This window comes from Leishmania braziliensis, chromosome 28 (genome assembly GCF_000002845.2).
Source record: "Leishmania braziliensis MHOM/BR/75/M2904 complete genome, chromosome 28".
NCBI lineage: Eukaryota > Euglenozoa > Kinetoplastea > Trypanosomatida > Trypanosomatidae > Leishmania > Leishmania braziliensis.
Window position 1 is genome coordinate 828,769 of NC_009320.2, and position 17,334 is coordinate 846,102.

Sequence of the window (17,334 nt, forward strand, 5' to 3'; positions counted from 1 at the left end):
GCTCCCCCCTTTTTTTCGTTTCTGGTGTGTCCTTCCTTCCAAGGTGGAGGGTATAACTGTCGCTGGCGCCAGCAGCAGCAGCAAGCCCACCCGAACAGGCATTTTTGTTTATGCGGTGAGGCAAAAAGAGTGAGCGAAACAACGCAAACAAAAAAGGGAGAAGAGCGCATGGAGGTGGCATGAGAGAGATTCAGCACCTCAGCAAGGGACTGCCTCAGAGAGGGCGTATGGCCCACAGAGAATGAGGAAACAGCTGACATCGCGCGCTCCGGTTTCTCCAGCACAAGAAAAGATGGAAGAGGGAGCGCTAACCTCTCCCCCTCGCATTGGAGTGCTAGTTGAATGTGCTTTTATATGTGGTCCCTTGACTTGTTGAGTGGGTTTTCTTTTTTCGCTTGCGGAGTATGGGTAGCCTTGTTCTGCTATTCTGCCGCAGCAGCTTCACCCACTGAGGGAGCCAGACAATCGCATAGTCGCTTAACTTGATCGTTCCCCGGGTGTATACGGTCGGCTATCTCGTGAAGCGTCTCATACGCCAGGTATGTCTTTTTGCGCGCAAGTCGCGTAAAACGAGCCGTCTCGTTTCCTGGGAAGCGGTGCCGCTTCGCGCTGCTGCCGTTCGACTCTGGAGCCTTGACAATCGCCGTAGTGGAGACTGTGATTGCCGAAGAGGCGCAGCGCAACGCCATCTCCTCCAGCACTGCTGTGTGTCCATTCAAAACAGCCCAGTGCACCGGAGTGCGCTGCCACTTGTCTCGTGTGTCGACCTTCAGGCCGTAGTGGTGAAGAAGACGAACCGCTTCAACGTTGCCGCTACGTGCCGCGAAGTGCAACAACGACTGCTGACGGATGTCACGACAGTGTACCACACCCCGATCATGGCCTAGCAGACGCTGAAGAATGGTGGCGGACCTGCTTGACGCCAAATGAGCAGCAGTCACGCCGTCCGGCGTTACAGCCGTAAGCCTGGCACCGTGCTGTAACAGCACTTCCACCACACGCAATGTCGGCAATTCCTGCTCCAGAGAGTAACAGCTCGCAACAGCCACGTGCAGGGGTGTGCTACAGCGGTGCGTTCGGCTGTTGTGCCCGTTGACGTCGACGAGGCCGTGGTGAAGAAGGCGGTCGGCAATCCCGGCGCCTTGTGCGGCAACAACCTCGCGGAAAAGGAAATCCGCAGCTGTCTCTGCACGGCTGAGAACTTGTGGAGATGGCAAAAGGGGTAGCAATACTGGCACTGCCTCGCCACTCGCAGGCTTCGGCTCATCGTTAAGAGGAGCTGCTGTCCACCCCTCGCGCAGAGCCTGCACATAGTCGCCGAAGCGGGGGTGCTGAAGCAACACGCAGGGCTGGAAAGGAGGAGGAAGTCTACCATGCTCGTCGATCCCGGCATGGGAGCCGGCGTGGAGCCTGAGGTACACGGCGTGACTGAGCTTTAGAGCACCAAGTGAGTCACCCCCGGCGTGAATGTAGTGCGTGTCACAGCGAATCGGCACACCCAGCATGCTTTGCCACACAGACTGCACTACTCTGTACAGCTCATCCTCCTCCCAGTTGCAACCGTCATGTTTTCCCTTGGGCTGCGCACCAAGCTCCTCTCGTTGCCCTTGGACAGCGTCTACGGCAAGCTGGGTGCGGCTCACCTTGCCCGTCGGCGTCTGCGGCAATGAAGCTCCGTTGGCGAACAGCAGCCAGCGTCGCGGCACCATGAAGGAGGGCAGGTGTAGCGCAAGCAGTTCCTCCAACGCGGCGCTGACGCCATCCTTGTGGTCTCTCAAGAGTTCCCCACTGACAACGTCTGTCAGCACCACCGCCGCACCAATGGCTGGCGTGCCTGATGTGGATTGTATGCAGAAGCAGGCGCACTGAGAAGAAAGGCCCTCCAGGGCCCGCTGAACAGTACCCTCCACCTCCTCCAAAGCCACGCGTTGACCGTTCAACTTCATTTCCCAGTCGCGACGACCACGCAGCTCCAGCTCCGGCCGGCCTCCCACACCAGTCGAAACGAGCCGCCCGATATCCCCTGTACAAAAGAAGCGCTCGCCCGTCGAGGGGTCGTAGCCGAACGACGACGACGCGGTGTCCTCCGTATATCCGCAGCACACTTGATCTCCATAAAGAACGACCTCGCCGTAGTCGGCCCTCGCAGGTTCACAAAGCTCCTGACATAAGCCTCCTTCCGATTCGGAAGCGTCCCTATCGCCAAGAAACATGTCGGATGCAGCATCCAGGCTTTGAACACGAATCCTTGTGCCTACCCCGGGGCCGCACTTCACGTCCTCTGCCCTCGTGCCTGGAAAAATGCGCCACACCGACTGGTATATGGTGACCTCAGTCACACCGTAGACGTTGTACAGTTCCACCTTGTCGGCCCAGGTGTTGATCAGCTCCTGAGACATGTGTTCGCCGCCAAGAAACACCTTCATTGGAGGAGTTGAGGAGGAGAGAAACGACAGCAGATGCCCGGCGGCGGTGAGAGAAGACCAAACAGCCGGAGTGCTCACCACATGAGTCGGCTGCACGCAGGCCAGCAGCGGCGCAACCCGGCCGTTGAGAAGGTCCTCCTGAGTGCATGTGTAGAGGACACCGTGGGGTGTGCAGAGCCCCACGAGCATATCACCGATAGACGGATCAAAGAATGGGGAAGAGAGGCAAAAAAAGCGACAGCGTGGATCAACCACGGCGAGACCATCCTTATCGAGAATGAAGCGCAGCAGGTACGCTCGCAGATTGCCCCGAGAAACTACCACACACTTTGGGTCTCTTGTTGAGCCGGAGGTGTACATGTAGTAGGCGACACGACTGTCGTCTATCTGTGCTACCGGCAGCCGCGTTGGTGGGTTGGTGCCTGCTCCCACCGCCTCGAGCTCTCTGCTGCTAGCGTTGTTCTCATCTACCGAGAGTGCTCCGCGTAGCAGCGATGCGATATCGTCCGAGTGTAGCTTGCAGCGCGGCCTCCGACGTTGTTCCAGTCGCTGCAACCGCAAGGGCGGATCATCTGGGCGAAACAGGCAAAACGTCCAGCCCAGGCACAGGCAGACACTTTCCACCAGGCATGCGTAGAAGGTCTCTCGGCTGTAAACTCCAACATCGCACTCATCCACCACGCCAGGCTCATCGCCCGGCGTGCCATGCGCTCCTCCCACAGGAAGTAGCGTACCATGGTCATGTGAAGAGGTGAAGACCCGCCGCTCCAGCAGTGCTACGAATGCACACCATATTCGTTTGGTCACGCGCTCTACTGTGATACCCGCCTCCATGCCATCGACTGCATCGCTGCTGCCTTCTAGCCACCCTGCGTTCGAGGAGTCACAGTGGCGGTGCCGGAGAAGTGCAAACATCACCTCATCATCACCGCGCTTTTCCAACGCTTCGAGTATGCAGGCGGATAGCGTGGCGCCATCGCGCACACGCTGCGGAACGTTTGAGCTCATTCATATATCTCCTATGATGAGCCCTAGATCGGCCCCAGCTCCGGCTACCGTCCAAAGAAGAAAAACAGCCAAATGTATAAGGGAGGGAGGAGATAGCATGAGGCAAAAACAACTTGCAGCGCACCATTCATCTTTTTCCCTCTCATGGACTCCTGGGCTAGTAGCCGCTTCTCTCGTGTACTTGCCGGAATGATCAGGGAGAACATAAAACCTGGTCGGGGGGGGGGGGGGGGGGGAGGGGCCATCGTAGCACATTGGATCTGTAACCTCGTATTAGCGTTGTTCGCTGCCACACATCTTGAGGGAAAGAGATATTACTCCTTTATTGGAATGTGCTCGCAAAACGCACTCTTCCCTGCCGCTCAGTAACCTGGTTGACAGACGAGGCACACGAAAAGAAATTACCACGTGTCATCTTAAGCGAACTTTGGGGGTGAGTTAGGCAGGAAGAAACATCCAAGGGACGTCGTCCGCTGCGTCAAACAGCTCTTGGTAGAGGCAATAGCGGGGGAGAGCAAAGGCCGACCACCTACAGCTGGAAGCCTCTGTCCCCCACCCAAACCTAAAGCAGCTGCTTGCTGGTACATGGCATATGCTCTACTCTGGCCGCGTAGAAACAGCCATGCGATGCTGTGCTACCATACACTTATCGAAGCTACTAATTGTGTCGTCACAGATTTCTGCGAGACGCTCCAGACCGTGGGCCACAGCCTCTACAGCGTAGTCGGAAGCCTGCACATGCAAGAGCATCTTCGGCTCTAGTGGATGGGGAATCGCGTAGCCGGCGCTCGTCACGGCAACGTTCTGCATCAGAACGTGCCGCAGGGGATTTCCTAGGGTGTGATCCTCGTGAGAGAAGGTTACCACAGCAGTGGATTCGCTGTCAGTGACGCGCTGCAGATCAATTTGAACCTTCTGTTCCTCCGATGTGTCCACTTCATCGCCCTCGTTCATGCGTTGGATGTGCTCCTGGTGGAGAATGAAAGCGTCGCGAGGGTGAAAAGACGCCATGATACCTCTCTCGGATTCTGTATGTTAATAGGGGTGTTGCGAAACTTCAATGTCACTTACTCGGCGTTTTAAGAGTCTCAGAAGAGGAAAAAATGAATGCCCTGTAAGGAGGCTGGGGAGTGTAAAAAAGGAAAAGTGTCAACCCTTTGAGCTCGAAACCCGAGCCTGAGATTCGAATTGTCGCCATGTTGATTTGAATAAAAGGGAGTGTTGTACGGAAGAGTGGAAAGATGTCGCAAAGCTCGCTGAAGGTGCACTGCAAAGATAGGGCACTATCATTGACGGTGGTGCGGAGTTCCGAGTACGGGCCCATGTCTGTCTGTGTGTGTGCTCTACAAAACACTGTCACGCCATCCATCCCTCTCACACCCATCCGTGCCAGTAAAACCGCCACTGCCACTACAAAAAAAGGCGAAAGAAGCAGAGAGTTACGACTTACAGAAAGACATGCCGTCAAACACGCGGCAGCTCTCTCTCAAACTGGATAGGGGGCTCACTTCTCCCTGGCACGTGTAGCAACAGAAACAAAAAGAGTTGTTGTTTGGGGCTGTACTAGTAGCCAATCATTGGTAAGGCAGCAGCACAACACCCGACAAGGTGTTCAATCGGAAGGAAAGGAAAGAGCGTAACCATTAAACACTTAATTCGGCAGTTGTGTGAAACGTTTGTTCTCTCCGTTAGTAAGTAGTTAGCGATTTAGGAGCGGCGGCACGCGCCTCCTTCTCCCCCTGTTTTCGCAAGCGAGCTGATGTTGCGGCGAGTCGTCGCTCTCCGCTCGTTCTCTACGGTCCTTTAGCCGGCGTGTCACCCTGAAGCAGGTGCGACCTCATTGATCAGTACGGCCGTCACGCCTGATGCTGCGCGAAAGAGTCGGTCCTCCATCGCGGCCAGCAAATCTTCGTTTTCCTTGTCGTGTGGCCACTCAGAGATGAAAGGAAACACAAGACTCTTCGCCCCCTTCACCGTCTCGGTCGCACGCAACGCATCGAAGACGGCAAAGCACCCCTCTTCAGGATTGCCGTCAGGGCTCATGTCGTGGTAGGAGAGGCAGCTGTCTCTGAACCGGGATAGGTACCCGTTAAAATCAAGAACGATTGTCTCGCTAAGAGGTACAACATCTTTTCCGCGGTGCACGTAGACCGGCACACCCGCAGACGCTGTCAGCATGGCCAGACTACCAGGTGTAAGGAGGGACGACGGCACGCGTGGAGAGTAGTGGGTGAGAAGCTGGCCTGGACTTTCCATCGGCGCCGTCATTGAGCCACACATGATTCGCATGTCTCGAACTTCAACACGCGTCTGCGGGTACCTCTCTGCAATAGCGCGGTGAATCATGCTCACTGTAATGCACCCCCTGCGCAGCACCACCACCAAGTCTTTCGATTCGACTTTGGCTACAGTTGACTCGATGCCAACCGAGCTTTGTCCGCCGTCAATGATGAGCAGCTCTGGGTCTCGAGCAGCTAAGTCGTCGTAAACATGCTGTGAGGTCGTCGGACTCACATGCCCGAAGGTGTTCGCACTTGGAGCAGCTACAGGAACATCCACCATCTCTAGTAATTTCAGCGTTATCGCATTGTTGGGGATGCGAGCCCCCACATAGCCAGAACCGCCTGTAACGCAATCCGGGAGGGACGGGTTTGCTTTGAACACGATGGTCAACGGTCCCGGCCACAGAGCCGCCCCGATTGCGCAGGCCAGCTCCACCGCCCCTTCATCCCACTTCAGATCCCATAACCTACGCACGCCGTCCAAGTTGCACACGTGACAGATGAGTGGGTCGGTAGGTGGCCGCCCCTTCACGGTGTAAATCCTCTTGGCGGCACTCTCAATCAACGCGTTGCCACCTAAACCATAGACAGTCTCGGTCGGTATGGCGACCAGCTTGCCTTGCAATAAGGCATCAGCGGCCCGCCGCAGATCCTCCAGTGAGGTCCCAATTATCTGAGCCATGGATTGTCTTCTGTCGATTACAGAGAAAGCGAGACAAGCATTGGACTTGATGTGACCTGTACGAAACTGTGCCGGTATGAACGGCTAGTACGACTGTAGCGCCTTGGAGTACACGTTTTCGAGCCACTAGCCCTCTCGTGAAACAACAAATCTAGAAAGGGAGGGGGGAAGAAACCCGCGCATGGAATGAGATACGGCGAGGCACACACGGGAGAAGAGAAAAAGGAATTGGCGATAAAGAAGATTGGATGCGACTCACCAGAAGCGACTCGCGTACAAGAGGCCAAAATTTTACAGAGCAAAAAAAAAAAAACGGATCACCGCGACGCGGTGAAAACCAGTACGTGACATCACGAAGAGAGACCGTTCGATACCCTACTCTCAACTTGCCCCACCGCCAGACTAGAGAAAGCGGAAGCTATCGAAAAACAGATTCCATAAGCCGCGCTGAGTGTGCATATCGGCAGCTATTTCGAATGTGGTAAGGAGCCTCTGTGCTGCCTATCCTCGTACATTTCCTCTATTATTCACTTGTTTTTCGTTTGGCTGTTATGTCTTTACCAGGTTAAAACAAACCTGCTGCTTGTGAACAAAGGGGGGGGGGAGAAGAAAAACTGCTCGCCGGCACAGGAACCAAAAAGAGGGATAACACGCTTGCCTCAATTGTCAGAGTAAAACGTGTCGCCAATTCGCGGTGGAGAAATACATGCATCCTTGTGCCTCACCTTCTTCTGCTTCGCCTGAAGAACACAGACGTCGCTCCACCCCAACAGACGAAGCCACGCAAAACATTTCGTAGAAGAACTGCTTGCTGTGCAGGGTGCACTGCTCGACTACAAAAACACTTACTCGGACCATGTAGAAAGCTTTATTGCTCTGTTCCAACAAGCGCACACCGACGCGTGATATGCGAACCACTCATTCCCCTGATTGTATATGCAGGTTGGGACACGAGAGTAGAAGAGAGTCACTTTTTTTTATAACATCCATTCAGCCATAGAGCCCGAGCTTACATTCCACTTTACCCAACCCACTGCAGGCCCATCGCCCGGTACGAAACAGCGGGACACGCGCCACAGCAACGCGCCGACTCAGTCACCCGGGCGCCACCACCACCCCCGCCACAAACGCTACCCACTCGACCCCGTCCCCCGGGCAGCCTCGCAGCCCTGGCCATTACGCTGGCCGCCAGCAACCCGCTCACCACACGGGTGGCACAGGCGCGCCCACGGCCGCAGGCCGCACCGACGCAGCGCCCTCTACAACCGGACCGCCGACATCAGCAGCGACACGCCGCCACGACCCCCCCCTCGTCTTTCAGACACCTGTCCCTACCATCGCCAAGGGCGGTTCGGCATTGGCAGGGATAGGGGGCTGCCTGACCTCCCCGCCGAGCGGGGGGCGGGCCCTGATACCACGCTAGGACCTTTCCGCGTCATCAGGGCGACAGTGAAAGCCAGAAACAAAAGAGAAAAAAGTCAGTTGAGCAGTACTGACAGGAAAAGGCGCCTCAGGCAAAAAACAACAAAGCAAAGCACCCGCAAATCTCTAAAGGGAAAAGAATCAAATGGAAAACCCTCTACTGTCGGAGCAATCCACCGTTCGTGCACTGGGTGGTCCTCCAAGAACGGAAGAGGAGCGATTTATGTAGGTGTGCTATGTGAAACACGTCAGGCAAGCTCATCCTATCTGCTGTTCTCCGAAGTGTGCTCACCAGTCCAACGTAGATGGAGGGTCGTTATCGCTATTGCGCGAGTTGAACCTGCTAGGCACGAACTCGCGGGAACCTCCTCGATCGCGGCGGCGGCGGCCAAATTCACTGTTGCCCTCCCTTCTGGAGAAACCGCCTCGATCAGCCCGCCTGGAGCGCCCCTGCTGCTGCTGCAACCGATCCTGGTGACGCTTGGCGAGCTGCATTAACTCTGCTGGGACAGTAACACGACAGCGAGTCAAGTAGTCGACGAGGTCTACTGCGAGACCCCCGTCCCCCTGGCCAAGGAATGTGTACGCTGTACCGGTGCGACCGGCGCGGCCGGTGCGGCCGATGCGATGGCAGTAGCTGTCAATGTTCTTTGGAGCCTGAAAATTTACCACGCACGTCACATCGGGAATGTCTAGACCGCGAGAGGCAACGTCGGTCGCGACGAGAAGACGAATGTGGTTTGCTTTGAACATGCTCATGACCTTGTCCCGCTGCCTCTGCGACAGGCCTCCGTGAATTGTCCCTACGTAACGTGCATCGATTCCAAGTCGGTGGCTGAAAGCTCTGGCTGTGTCCTCCGTATCCGTCTGGCGCTCCACGAAGATGATGAGCTTGTCGCTGTTGTCATCGATGGTCCCATCCTCAACCAGCGACCCGAGCTTCTCAATGCGCTCTGTTAAGGTGCTGCAGAAGATAAGTTCCTGCTTGATGTGCTCATTCACTTGCAGCCCTGTGCCAGCCGTACCGGCTCGAATCAAGAGACGATCGTTGGATAGATACTTGCGCGCCATCTCTTGCACCGACTCTGGCCACGTCGCCGACCACATCATCGTCTGCGGATGTGAGCCTGAGTCTAGGTGGCCCATAATCTCATCCAAGTGAACCTGGAACCCCATATCGAGGAGGCGGTCTGCTTCGTCGAAGACTAGAAACGACAGATTACGAATGGACAATTCACCGCTATCGAGAAAGTCCTTGAGTCGTCCTGGGCAAGCAACGAGCGCGTCACAACCGTTGCGAAGACAGCGAGCCTGTAGATCTCGTGGGGCACCACCGTAGGCCTCGCAGACGCGCACCTGCCCGCATCCGAGGCTCTGAAACACCTTGGTGGTTTGCTGCACCAACTCTCGCGTGGGTGCTAGAACCAGAACAGATGGCGTGCCATCGGGATTGCGCTTGAACGCTGCCAGAGCTGGAACCGCGAACGCCACGGTCTTTCCAGAGCCTGTTGGTGCGAGTCCAATAACATCGTGACCGTCAGCCAGCAAGGGTATTGTAAACTTCTGAATGTCAGTTGTGGAAGGATACTTGAGCGCCCTCAATCCCTCCGCCAGCCATCGCGGTGCATCACGCAACTCTGCAAATGAGGCCAGCGGAGTGACATGGACTTGATGACCATTGCCGTCGGTGATAGAGATGTCGTGCTCTGTCGAAACTGCAGACACATTTGTCTTCTGCGGAGTATGCGGGTCACCTATACTCGAGCTAGTAGCGGGGATTGATCCTTCCTGCACAGCGCTAGTCATAGAAAAGTAACACACAGTGTTCATCAGAGGCAAAAGAGTCTGGTGAGACCAAAAAGATGCTGCCTCGCACCATGCGGCGCCGCGCCTGCCAAACAAGGCATTTGTGAAGCGTCGCATCTGCACAGCTAGTTTGTAACAGTGCCAAAGATTACAGATACAGGGAGTGTAACAGCACAAAGCAGCGACTTGAAGAAAACGTGGAAGTATTCTAATACCGCAGGTGCACAGCGTGATGAGATTAAAAGATTTAGAGGAAAAGAGTAGCTGATGCTAACATTACATCAAAGAACAAGTTGCATTGTTGGTATAAATCCCCTGTGCCCCTACGACACTGCTGCAGGTAGCACTGCCCCACTTTAAAGACATGCAGAGCCAGCTAGAAGAGGGCAACACTAGTCTGCCTTGACGTCGCTCATTGCAAGATCTCTCTCTGAAGCAATGTGCGCTGCTCGCCTAGAGCTACATGTTGCGTATTTGTGCTGTCCTTCGAGCGAGGTGTATACAAATCTATGATACGCAGTCGATGAGCCAGTCAGTAAAGTTATGTGTAATCCCACAACGGAACGCTGCACAACGCGATGCATGCAGAAAAAACGTTATCTATGAAACGTTGGCGGCGCTGTAGTTAACTGCAATCATCACCCAAACGGAGAAGACGCGTTCCGGAAAACAGAATACCTTGGCACGCACTCCGAACTTAGCGCTGTCCACCACCATATCCAAAATCTCTCTGCCCACGGAAGCAGCGCGCACAACGTCCATCACGCTACCGACGTCGAGGTATGAAACATTCACTGGAATAGCCTTGAATGTTTTCCCCACCCCTAGGGTGCCCTTCACAGATTCTTGAAAAAGAGCAAAACTCTCGGCGCTGCCTTCGCTCTGCTGGCGTTCGTACAGTAGCAGCGCCTGCGACAGCACGTACGAAACCGCATTATCGTACGTCGTCACCACGCCAAAAGAGTCGCGATACGTAGAAATCGCTTCCCGAAGCTGAATCTCCAGTGAGCGCTCCATCGACGATGCAACGACAGTTTCAAACAGAAGCGGCGCAGGAGGGTACCGGGGCACCATTCTCAGTTTCAGCACATTCAGCGGCTTCCAGAACTCTTCATTGTAGCACTCGAATGATGCAGTAGCGATGCTGTTCGAGGCTTGGCAATTCGCAAAGAAAGATTTGCTGTTGAACATGCAGTCGATGGTAGCGAATGTCGCCTGCTCACTCGGCGAAGAGCGCTCACCTGACGTGGGGTTCCACACCGTGACCTTGGCAGAGCCACGCGCATCGGTAGACCTGGACACAACGAAGACGCCAATGTCACCGTTGTTGCAAGACCCGATAGCGCAGTAAGCATCGATGCCAAACCCTAGTAGAAGAGAGCAAAGAAGAGTAGCGTGGTTGCAGTGGTGACCCTGCCTCTGCGAGAGAAAAATGAAAGGCGACAGCCAGCTGCTTTCCTCGACGCACAACGCACCTATGGCGCCGGTGCCCATGGTGGTGACGCGCAACAGTGAGACAAAACGGGCGGCATCCTGCGGCGAGTGGATACCAAACTCTGCTTGTATTGGCGAAACAAAGTGGGTCAGAGGCACCATTCTTCCAGTTGAAGTGGATGCGAATAGTCGTACCTTGCGCTCTTTGTGTGTAGGTCGTAATCCCTGATACTCTGACCACCACCTCCGAGAGTACACGAGGAACTCGCGGTCAGCGTTCGTGACAGCAATGCGCTGTTGCTCGGCACGCGACGCAATATCCTCCTCTTTGTACCGAATTCGCTTTTTCGACACTAACTCGAGCTGTAGGTCTACAATGCCTGCTGGTATCCCAGCGTTTTTGCCACAGAGTTCCACCGTGAGCCCTAGGTAACCGCTCTTCAAGACCTTTCTCCATTCTATGATGTTCTCACCCAGTAGCTCTGCGACGTTGAGCTGGGCATCTTCTCGCAGGACGGCAATGTGAAAAGGTGTTGATACTTCGATAAGATCCATCTCGCCAAACCCGAACCTAGTGGCATCCACTTCGAAGAGAAACTCTTCATCGAAGATTGGTTCAGCAGAGCACGCCTTTGCTGCAGATCTAAACCTCTGGTTCCCAAAATGAGCAGCAAAAACAACAGAGCGCTTGCACAGAGTTGAGGGGGTTAGATCAAGGTTATCTACAAAAGCACGCCCACCATTCAGTCGAACAAGAAGGTAGTATCGGCCATCACTCGGTATGGTGATGGATGGCACCGTGCCTACAGTAGGGCGAGACTGGATTTGATTAACAAGCTCCTGTAGTATTCCTTTTTCTTTCACAATTTGCATAATGGCGCTTGGGTTTTCGCTGGAGACACTCTCATCTCCGTGCTCTGATATATATGTATCAACAATGTCGCGTATCGAGTCATAAACACCGGTCTCTTGCAAGAATGAGTGAATTGCAGACTTCATCGACTTCAAATACTCAGGTAGTACCTGGCCAGATCCCTGCAATGCATCCATTGTTGACCCGTCCTTCGACTTCACTCTCTACGGTTCAGCTGATTATTGAAAACGACATGTGTCAAAGTAAGAGACATAGAATGCAAGCGATGAAAGTAGATGTATGTGCCAAGCCGAGCAGGGGCCTCTCACCATAATCAGCGAAAAGGTGTTGCTTTACAGCGTGTATGAAACAATGTGCCCAAGGCTGTACTCTCGTGCTGATTGAGCAAAAGAAATGCGGTACGTATGTCAAGCCGGTACTGAAAGCAGTTTCCTTTCTTTTCGTAATATTCAATACTCATCATACTGCATACGTGCAATAAATAAAGCACAGTTCATAAGCAGTAGAAGCACCGAGTGTACCAGCAGCGCCACCCCGGGCCAGGCAACCCCTTTGTTTCCGTATGGATCGACCGCCTTCCACACGGAAAGGAAGATGGATGTGAAAAGAAGAAATGCTCCTAGGAAGAACATACTTTTATCCTTCTTGATCACATCGTCGTCGTCATCCATGTCAGTGTCTGTGCCCACAATATACATGGGCTTCACAAGCAACAAAACAAAGCTGCCAAGCAGCGCACACAGCGTGGGCAGCCACATGAGAAAGCTATAGGGTATCTCGACCCTACTTGCCATCACAGCCCCATCCACAAAGACAAGCAGAGCGGACATGAATATAGCTCCCGACGCGACGATGATTGTAGATCGGCGGCGACTCATTGGAATCTCCTCGTGAGTGAAACTGAGAGCAGAAAAATAGGAAGGAAGTGGGAAAATGTGTATCTCGAGTACTTTGAAAGCGTTAGAGCTATCTGCCGGACAGGAAAACCACAAACCTCCGATTGCTTCCAAGTGCAACATAGACATCTACTACTTTGGGAAGCGACAGTTTTCGCGTTTGGGGGTGTGCGACTGCTTCGCGATGCACGGTTCCTCTTGCCATTAATATTAGGAGACTAGAGCATTAAGGCGCTACTGTTATCATCGTAGAAGAAAAAGACTTAGCCTATAAGCACGTTCAACCGGGTTACTCTTTTGTTCGTATCTATTAGCTGCTGGAGTTTGATGGGGTCATCAGACATCAAGCCGTTGAGGGGCCACTGAATTCCTTGCAAAATGTCAATCTCATCGTTGAGGTTCCACCCAATCACTGCGACACCTCGGCTCTGAAGGTACCTCCACAGCAACGGCGAGGAAAGAAGAAATGCACCCACATTAGCGCAGACTTTTCCAAATGATCCCGCTACAACGGTCTTCATGGAGCTTGTGAAAACCGGAATCGAGAATACATCAAAGTTTACGGAGAAGTAAGGTAGCAATCCCGTATAAAAGAGAAAGTACGTCCGGAAGAAATCCCGAGGCCCCCCAAAAATGCGATACCGTTTCCGAATTTCAGGCTCCCTCTCCGCAAAGTACTCGCTGATAAACTGTTGGGTCCGGTGTTGGCTGCTTCCCACAATGGTGGTGCCTTCGCGGCCGTATGTAGCAATCAGGTTTAGAACTTCAGCGACAAAATCTTTGCGTCCATCTTTGATGTCAATGTGCAACGGGATAGGAGGCAGTTTCTCGAAAACTTCAGTCAGGAGACAAATTCTGGTGGTGTCATCAACAGGGACGCTTTGAGACCCCTCGTACTGGTTGATGCTGCGGGTGGCAAACTCCAACTCGATAATTCTCTTGCTTTGAGGGAGTGTTTTAGATGGGTCCTTACCAACCACTAAATCTGAAACCGACACCCCCGCGTACTCTGGACCGCATGTACGTTCTAGTGTGCGATCGTGGGACACAACGATCTGCCCATCCTTTGATTCCCTAACATCCAACTCGACCATGTCACAGAGCCCCTCCTTGACAGCTCGCATAAATGTGTACATTGTGTTCTCTGGACCCAATAGTGAACCACCACGGTGAGCAATTTTGGTGATAGGGTAGGGAAACTTCTTTGCTAAAAGTGCGTTCCGCCTCTTTCTACGCACCGCTACCTCGAGGAGGCCAACAGAGAAAGCGATATAAGCTCCTGCTACCAGAGCGATGACTGAAGCCACGTTCATTAGAATCTAGCAGAGTGTCAGCCATTACCTAGAGTCATACGAACAAGCAGAGATGTGAAGCAAAGAAAGCGAAGAGGAGAAACTGAGAAGTCACCATGCAGAGCAAGACGGAGTGAAGCGTTGCTCAAAAGCAAAGAACTGACGACAATCAAGGATTGGCAGAAAATGCTAGAAGCAGCATTTATGCCATCAGAAGACCAACTCCCGCCTCGCCTCCACATACGGAGCAGCTTAACTCAGCAAGTGCACGAGAAATAGCGATATACTTCGTTATGCTCTCATGAATCGAAAACTTTCATGGAAAGTCATGGCTGAAACTCTGGCAGCTGCCAATGAAACACCCTTGCATCCCCATCCAAGCCGTGTGCAATGAGAAACTGATGGCCACACTGAGGCGCAGCATCAACCCAAGACCCGCGCACGAAAAATTAGCAGAAGAACAGGAGACAAAGAAAGGGTATATTGGCTTGGTGTCTCCATATGACCTCATTAGATTGCAGAAGAGCAAATCAACAAACACGACAGAGAACTCGCCAACCCACCGCACAGCACTGCCAGACCAACTCTTCACAAGCCAGAGGAAGGGTGAATACCCACCACAAAAGGCACTCGTTTTCACAAAGCAGCACCCGCTTCCAAAATTGCCCCGGCCAAGCACCACCGACACAATTGAGAATAAGGAACGCCCTGGCAGTCCCACCTCCTTCCCTGCGGGCGCACCAAAAGTCCATCGTCCCCAGTTCCTCCTCGACCCCTCGCGGAAAGAAACAGCACCCTCCAGAAACAATGCGTCTGCCAAGCCCCCCTCCCGCCTTTCCTTTTTCGTGACCGCACCACTCCCGAATGCAGCGCCGTCCACCCAGCCCCTAACACCGCTACTCGGAAAGGCACACGGCTCCTGAAGAAGGCCATAATTTCCCCATAAAACACCAACACCCCGCCCTCAAAACCCGACGAAGGGCCCGGCCAGCACCCCACCCACAGCCCGCGATACCCGCCATAGACGAAGAACAGAACGCGAAGAATACAACGAACAAGACATCTTACAAAGCCGCTTATCATGAATCTTTAACCGCGCTCATACGGATCACACTAACGCCCGCAACCCGCAACCTCACCAACAAAGCACATCACCTGAGACCACCACCCCGCCGCTCACAAAAAAAAAACATCACCAAAAAAAAACGTGTGAAAAACAAGAAGCCCAATTTATCACGCGGCACGCACGAGACGACAACCTCTGCCACAGCCACCCCACACCTCTTTTCTTGCCAAAGCAGACTTTGCAAAACCACACCAGACCACCATTATTTTCGATGAGGGCATTTCGCAGGAAAAAAAAGCTGCGCAAAACCAACCACAGCAAGGTAGGAAACAGCGGGACACGCGCCACAGCAACGCGCCGACTCAGTCACCCGGGCGCCACCACCACCCCCGCCACAAACGCTACCCACTCGACCCCGTCCCCCGGGCAGCCTCGCAGCCCTGGCCATTACGCTGGCCGCCAGCAACCCGCTCACCACACGGGTGGCACAGGCGCGCCCACGGCCGCAGGCCGCACCGACGCAGCGCCCTCTACAACCGGACCGCCGACATCAGCAGCGACACGCCGCCACGACCCCCCCCTCGTCTTTCAGACACCTGTCCCTACCATCGCCAAGGGCGGTTCGGCATTGGCAGGGATAGGGGGCTGCCTGACCTCCCCGCCGAGCGGGGGGCGAGCAGCCAGGCCATAACGGCACGCCGCCGCCACAATCCGCCGTGGCGAGCAAGCCGGAGGTGACAAAAAACGACACCACCCGCCTCTTACAAACCAAGGTCACAGTCCCCCAGCCCTGGAAGAAAACGGGCACCGCTCATAGGGAAACGAAAAGAAAGACGCACGGCTTCGGGGCATGAAACAAACGCAAACCACTAAGAGGCGGTCTACCAGAGAAGGCGTGGCCGAAGGCGTTCAACCCTTTAATCGCGGCACCCGGCATGGGCACTCGAAGCTTCGGGAGCGAAGGGAATCCTCGGCAACTTTGGGAGCAGTTTTTTGCGCAAGCCCGCCTCAAAAGCCTCGTGCTCCCAGATGCGCAATAAAGTAGGCGCTTCTACCAAACACATACCGATTTTTAGTACTGTGATTGAATCATTGAAAAACTTTCCTTCCCACCAACGTTTCAAACAACGCAGCGTCTTTTTTTGAACACCTCACGGGGTTCACAAAGAGTGTCTCATGAAGAACCATAAAACCAGGCCTTCGCCAAGCTTAAAGGGTGCGCTTGCCAGGCAGCTTCTCCATTAAAATTCAGGATGGCGAACCACACAAAACATCTCCTGGTACGCATAGCATTTTAAAACGCCTTTTTGCTGCCGGAAAGTCCTTCGCCGCGGCCATCCATACAGCACTCGCTGCGATTCGGCGTGGCGTTCCGGAATCCGTCCCTCTCCGCTGTGAAGGGGGGTCGTTCCCCCTGTTTGAATTTTGCCCCGCGTGAAAAGCCCGCCAGGGTAAAGCCGGCATCCCACCGATAGTGTTAATGGAGAAAAAAAAGAACCTGTTTCTTCAAAACATCAACAATACGCTGCGCGTGGGTTGGTCAAAAACTCTGCGGTTGCACTCGCTGCCGCCGGGACGTCGGCATCGTGGGTTTGCTGGGCTTTGTTTTTCGCCAGCGTGGGGAGAAAAAAAAACAGGTCCTTCCTCCCTGGGATTGGCCATTTTCACCGGGTTGCAAAATACCTTTGCGTCAGGAATCTGTACGACATTCCTTTCCAGCGTTTTTTTTTTTTGCATGAAAGCAGGGAGCGCGTGCGAGAGAACAACGGTTTTCCTTTTTCTTTCGGCGAACCCAAAGGCGGAGGACCCCCCCCCCCCACAACATACCCCGTCTGCCGAAAAGTCCTTTTAACAAGTGTCAAACCGCGTCGTTTCTTTTTTTTGGAGGGGGGGTGCGGGAGGAAATGCGCGTCGCATAGCGCAAAGAAAAGTTCTTTGGGAAGGCATTTTCACGCTAACGCGGCCCCCCCCCAACGAAATTAGTTGGCAAACTTCTTGGCTTTTCGTGGGAGCGGGCGGTGACTTAAGCTGACTTCCCGGTCTTGTGTTCTCCTGGATGCGTATTTGATTGCTGTGCGCGTTATCCTCGCTCGGGTTCTCTATGCGGGTGTTGGGGTTCGGGGCGTGATGTCTGCGGGTGGCGGGG

The 17,334-nt window shown here is 54.1% G+C and overlaps 7 protein-coding genes across 7 annotated transcripts; all 7 read right to left on the reverse strand.

The window, feature by feature from the left end:
• Positions 1–422: 422 nt before the first annotated feature.
• On the reverse strand, positions 423–3,434 carry LBRM_28_2240 (hypothetical protein, unknown function; the record flags this gene model as incomplete). The annotated part of the gene is made up of 1 exon (XM_001566203.2): positions 423–3,434. One exon carries the CDS (start codon positions 3,432–3,434, stop codon positions 423–425), a length of 3,012 nt encoding a protein of 1,003 aa, XP_001566253.2.
• A 597-nt stretch (positions 3,435–4,031) lies between these two features.
• On the reverse strand, positions 4,032–4,445 carry LBRM_28_2250 (DNA-directed RNA polymerase-like protein; the record flags this gene model as incomplete). The annotated part of the gene is made up of 1 exon (XM_001566204.1): positions 4,032–4,445. The coding sequence occupies one exon, from the start codon at positions 4,443–4,445 to the stop codon at positions 4,032–4,034; it is 414 nt and encodes a 137-aa protein (XP_001566254.1).
• Positions 4,446–5,249: 804 nt separating this feature from the next.
• On the reverse strand, positions 5,250–6,398 carry LBRM_28_2260 (conserved hypothetical protein; the record flags this gene model as incomplete). Its single annotated transcript, XM_003723149.1, has 1 exon — positions 5,250–6,398. One exon carries the CDS (start codon positions 6,396–6,398, stop codon positions 5,250–5,252), a length of 1,149 nt encoding a protein of 382 aa, XP_003723197.1.
• Positions 6,399–8,108: 1,710 nt separating this feature from the next.
• LBRM_28_2270 (putative mitochondrial DEAD box protein) lies at positions 8,109–9,743 on the reverse strand (the record flags this gene model as incomplete). The annotated part of the gene is made up of 1 exon (XM_001566205.1): positions 8,109–9,743. The coding sequence occupies one exon, from the start codon at positions 9,741–9,743 to the stop codon at positions 8,109–8,111; it is 1,635 nt and encodes a 544-aa protein (XP_001566255.1).
• A 483-nt stretch (positions 9,744–10,226) lies between these two features.
• On the reverse strand, positions 10,227–12,110 carry LBRM_28_2280 (conserved hypothetical protein; the record flags this gene model as incomplete). Its single annotated transcript, XM_001566206.1, has 1 exon — positions 10,227–12,110. One exon carries the CDS (start codon positions 12,108–12,110, stop codon positions 10,227–10,229), a length of 1,884 nt encoding a protein of 627 aa, XP_001566256.1.
• A 273-nt stretch (positions 12,111–12,383) lies between these two features.
• Positions 12,384–12,812, reverse strand: LBRM_28_2290 (conserved hypothetical protein; the record flags this gene model as incomplete). Its single annotated transcript, XM_001566207.1, has 1 exon — positions 12,384–12,812. The coding sequence occupies one exon, from the start codon at positions 12,810–12,812 to the stop codon at positions 12,384–12,386; it is 429 nt and encodes a 142-aa protein (XP_001566257.1).
• A 281-nt stretch (positions 12,813–13,093) lies between these two features.
• LBRM_28_2300 (putative glycerophosphoryl diester phosphodiesterase) lies at positions 13,094–14,143 on the reverse strand (the record flags this gene model as incomplete). The annotated part of the gene is made up of 1 exon (XM_001566208.1): positions 13,094–14,143. One exon carries the CDS (start codon positions 14,141–14,143, stop codon positions 13,094–13,096), a length of 1,050 nt encoding a protein of 349 aa, XP_001566258.1.
• Between the last annotated feature and the right edge of the window lie 3,191 nt (positions 14,144–17,334).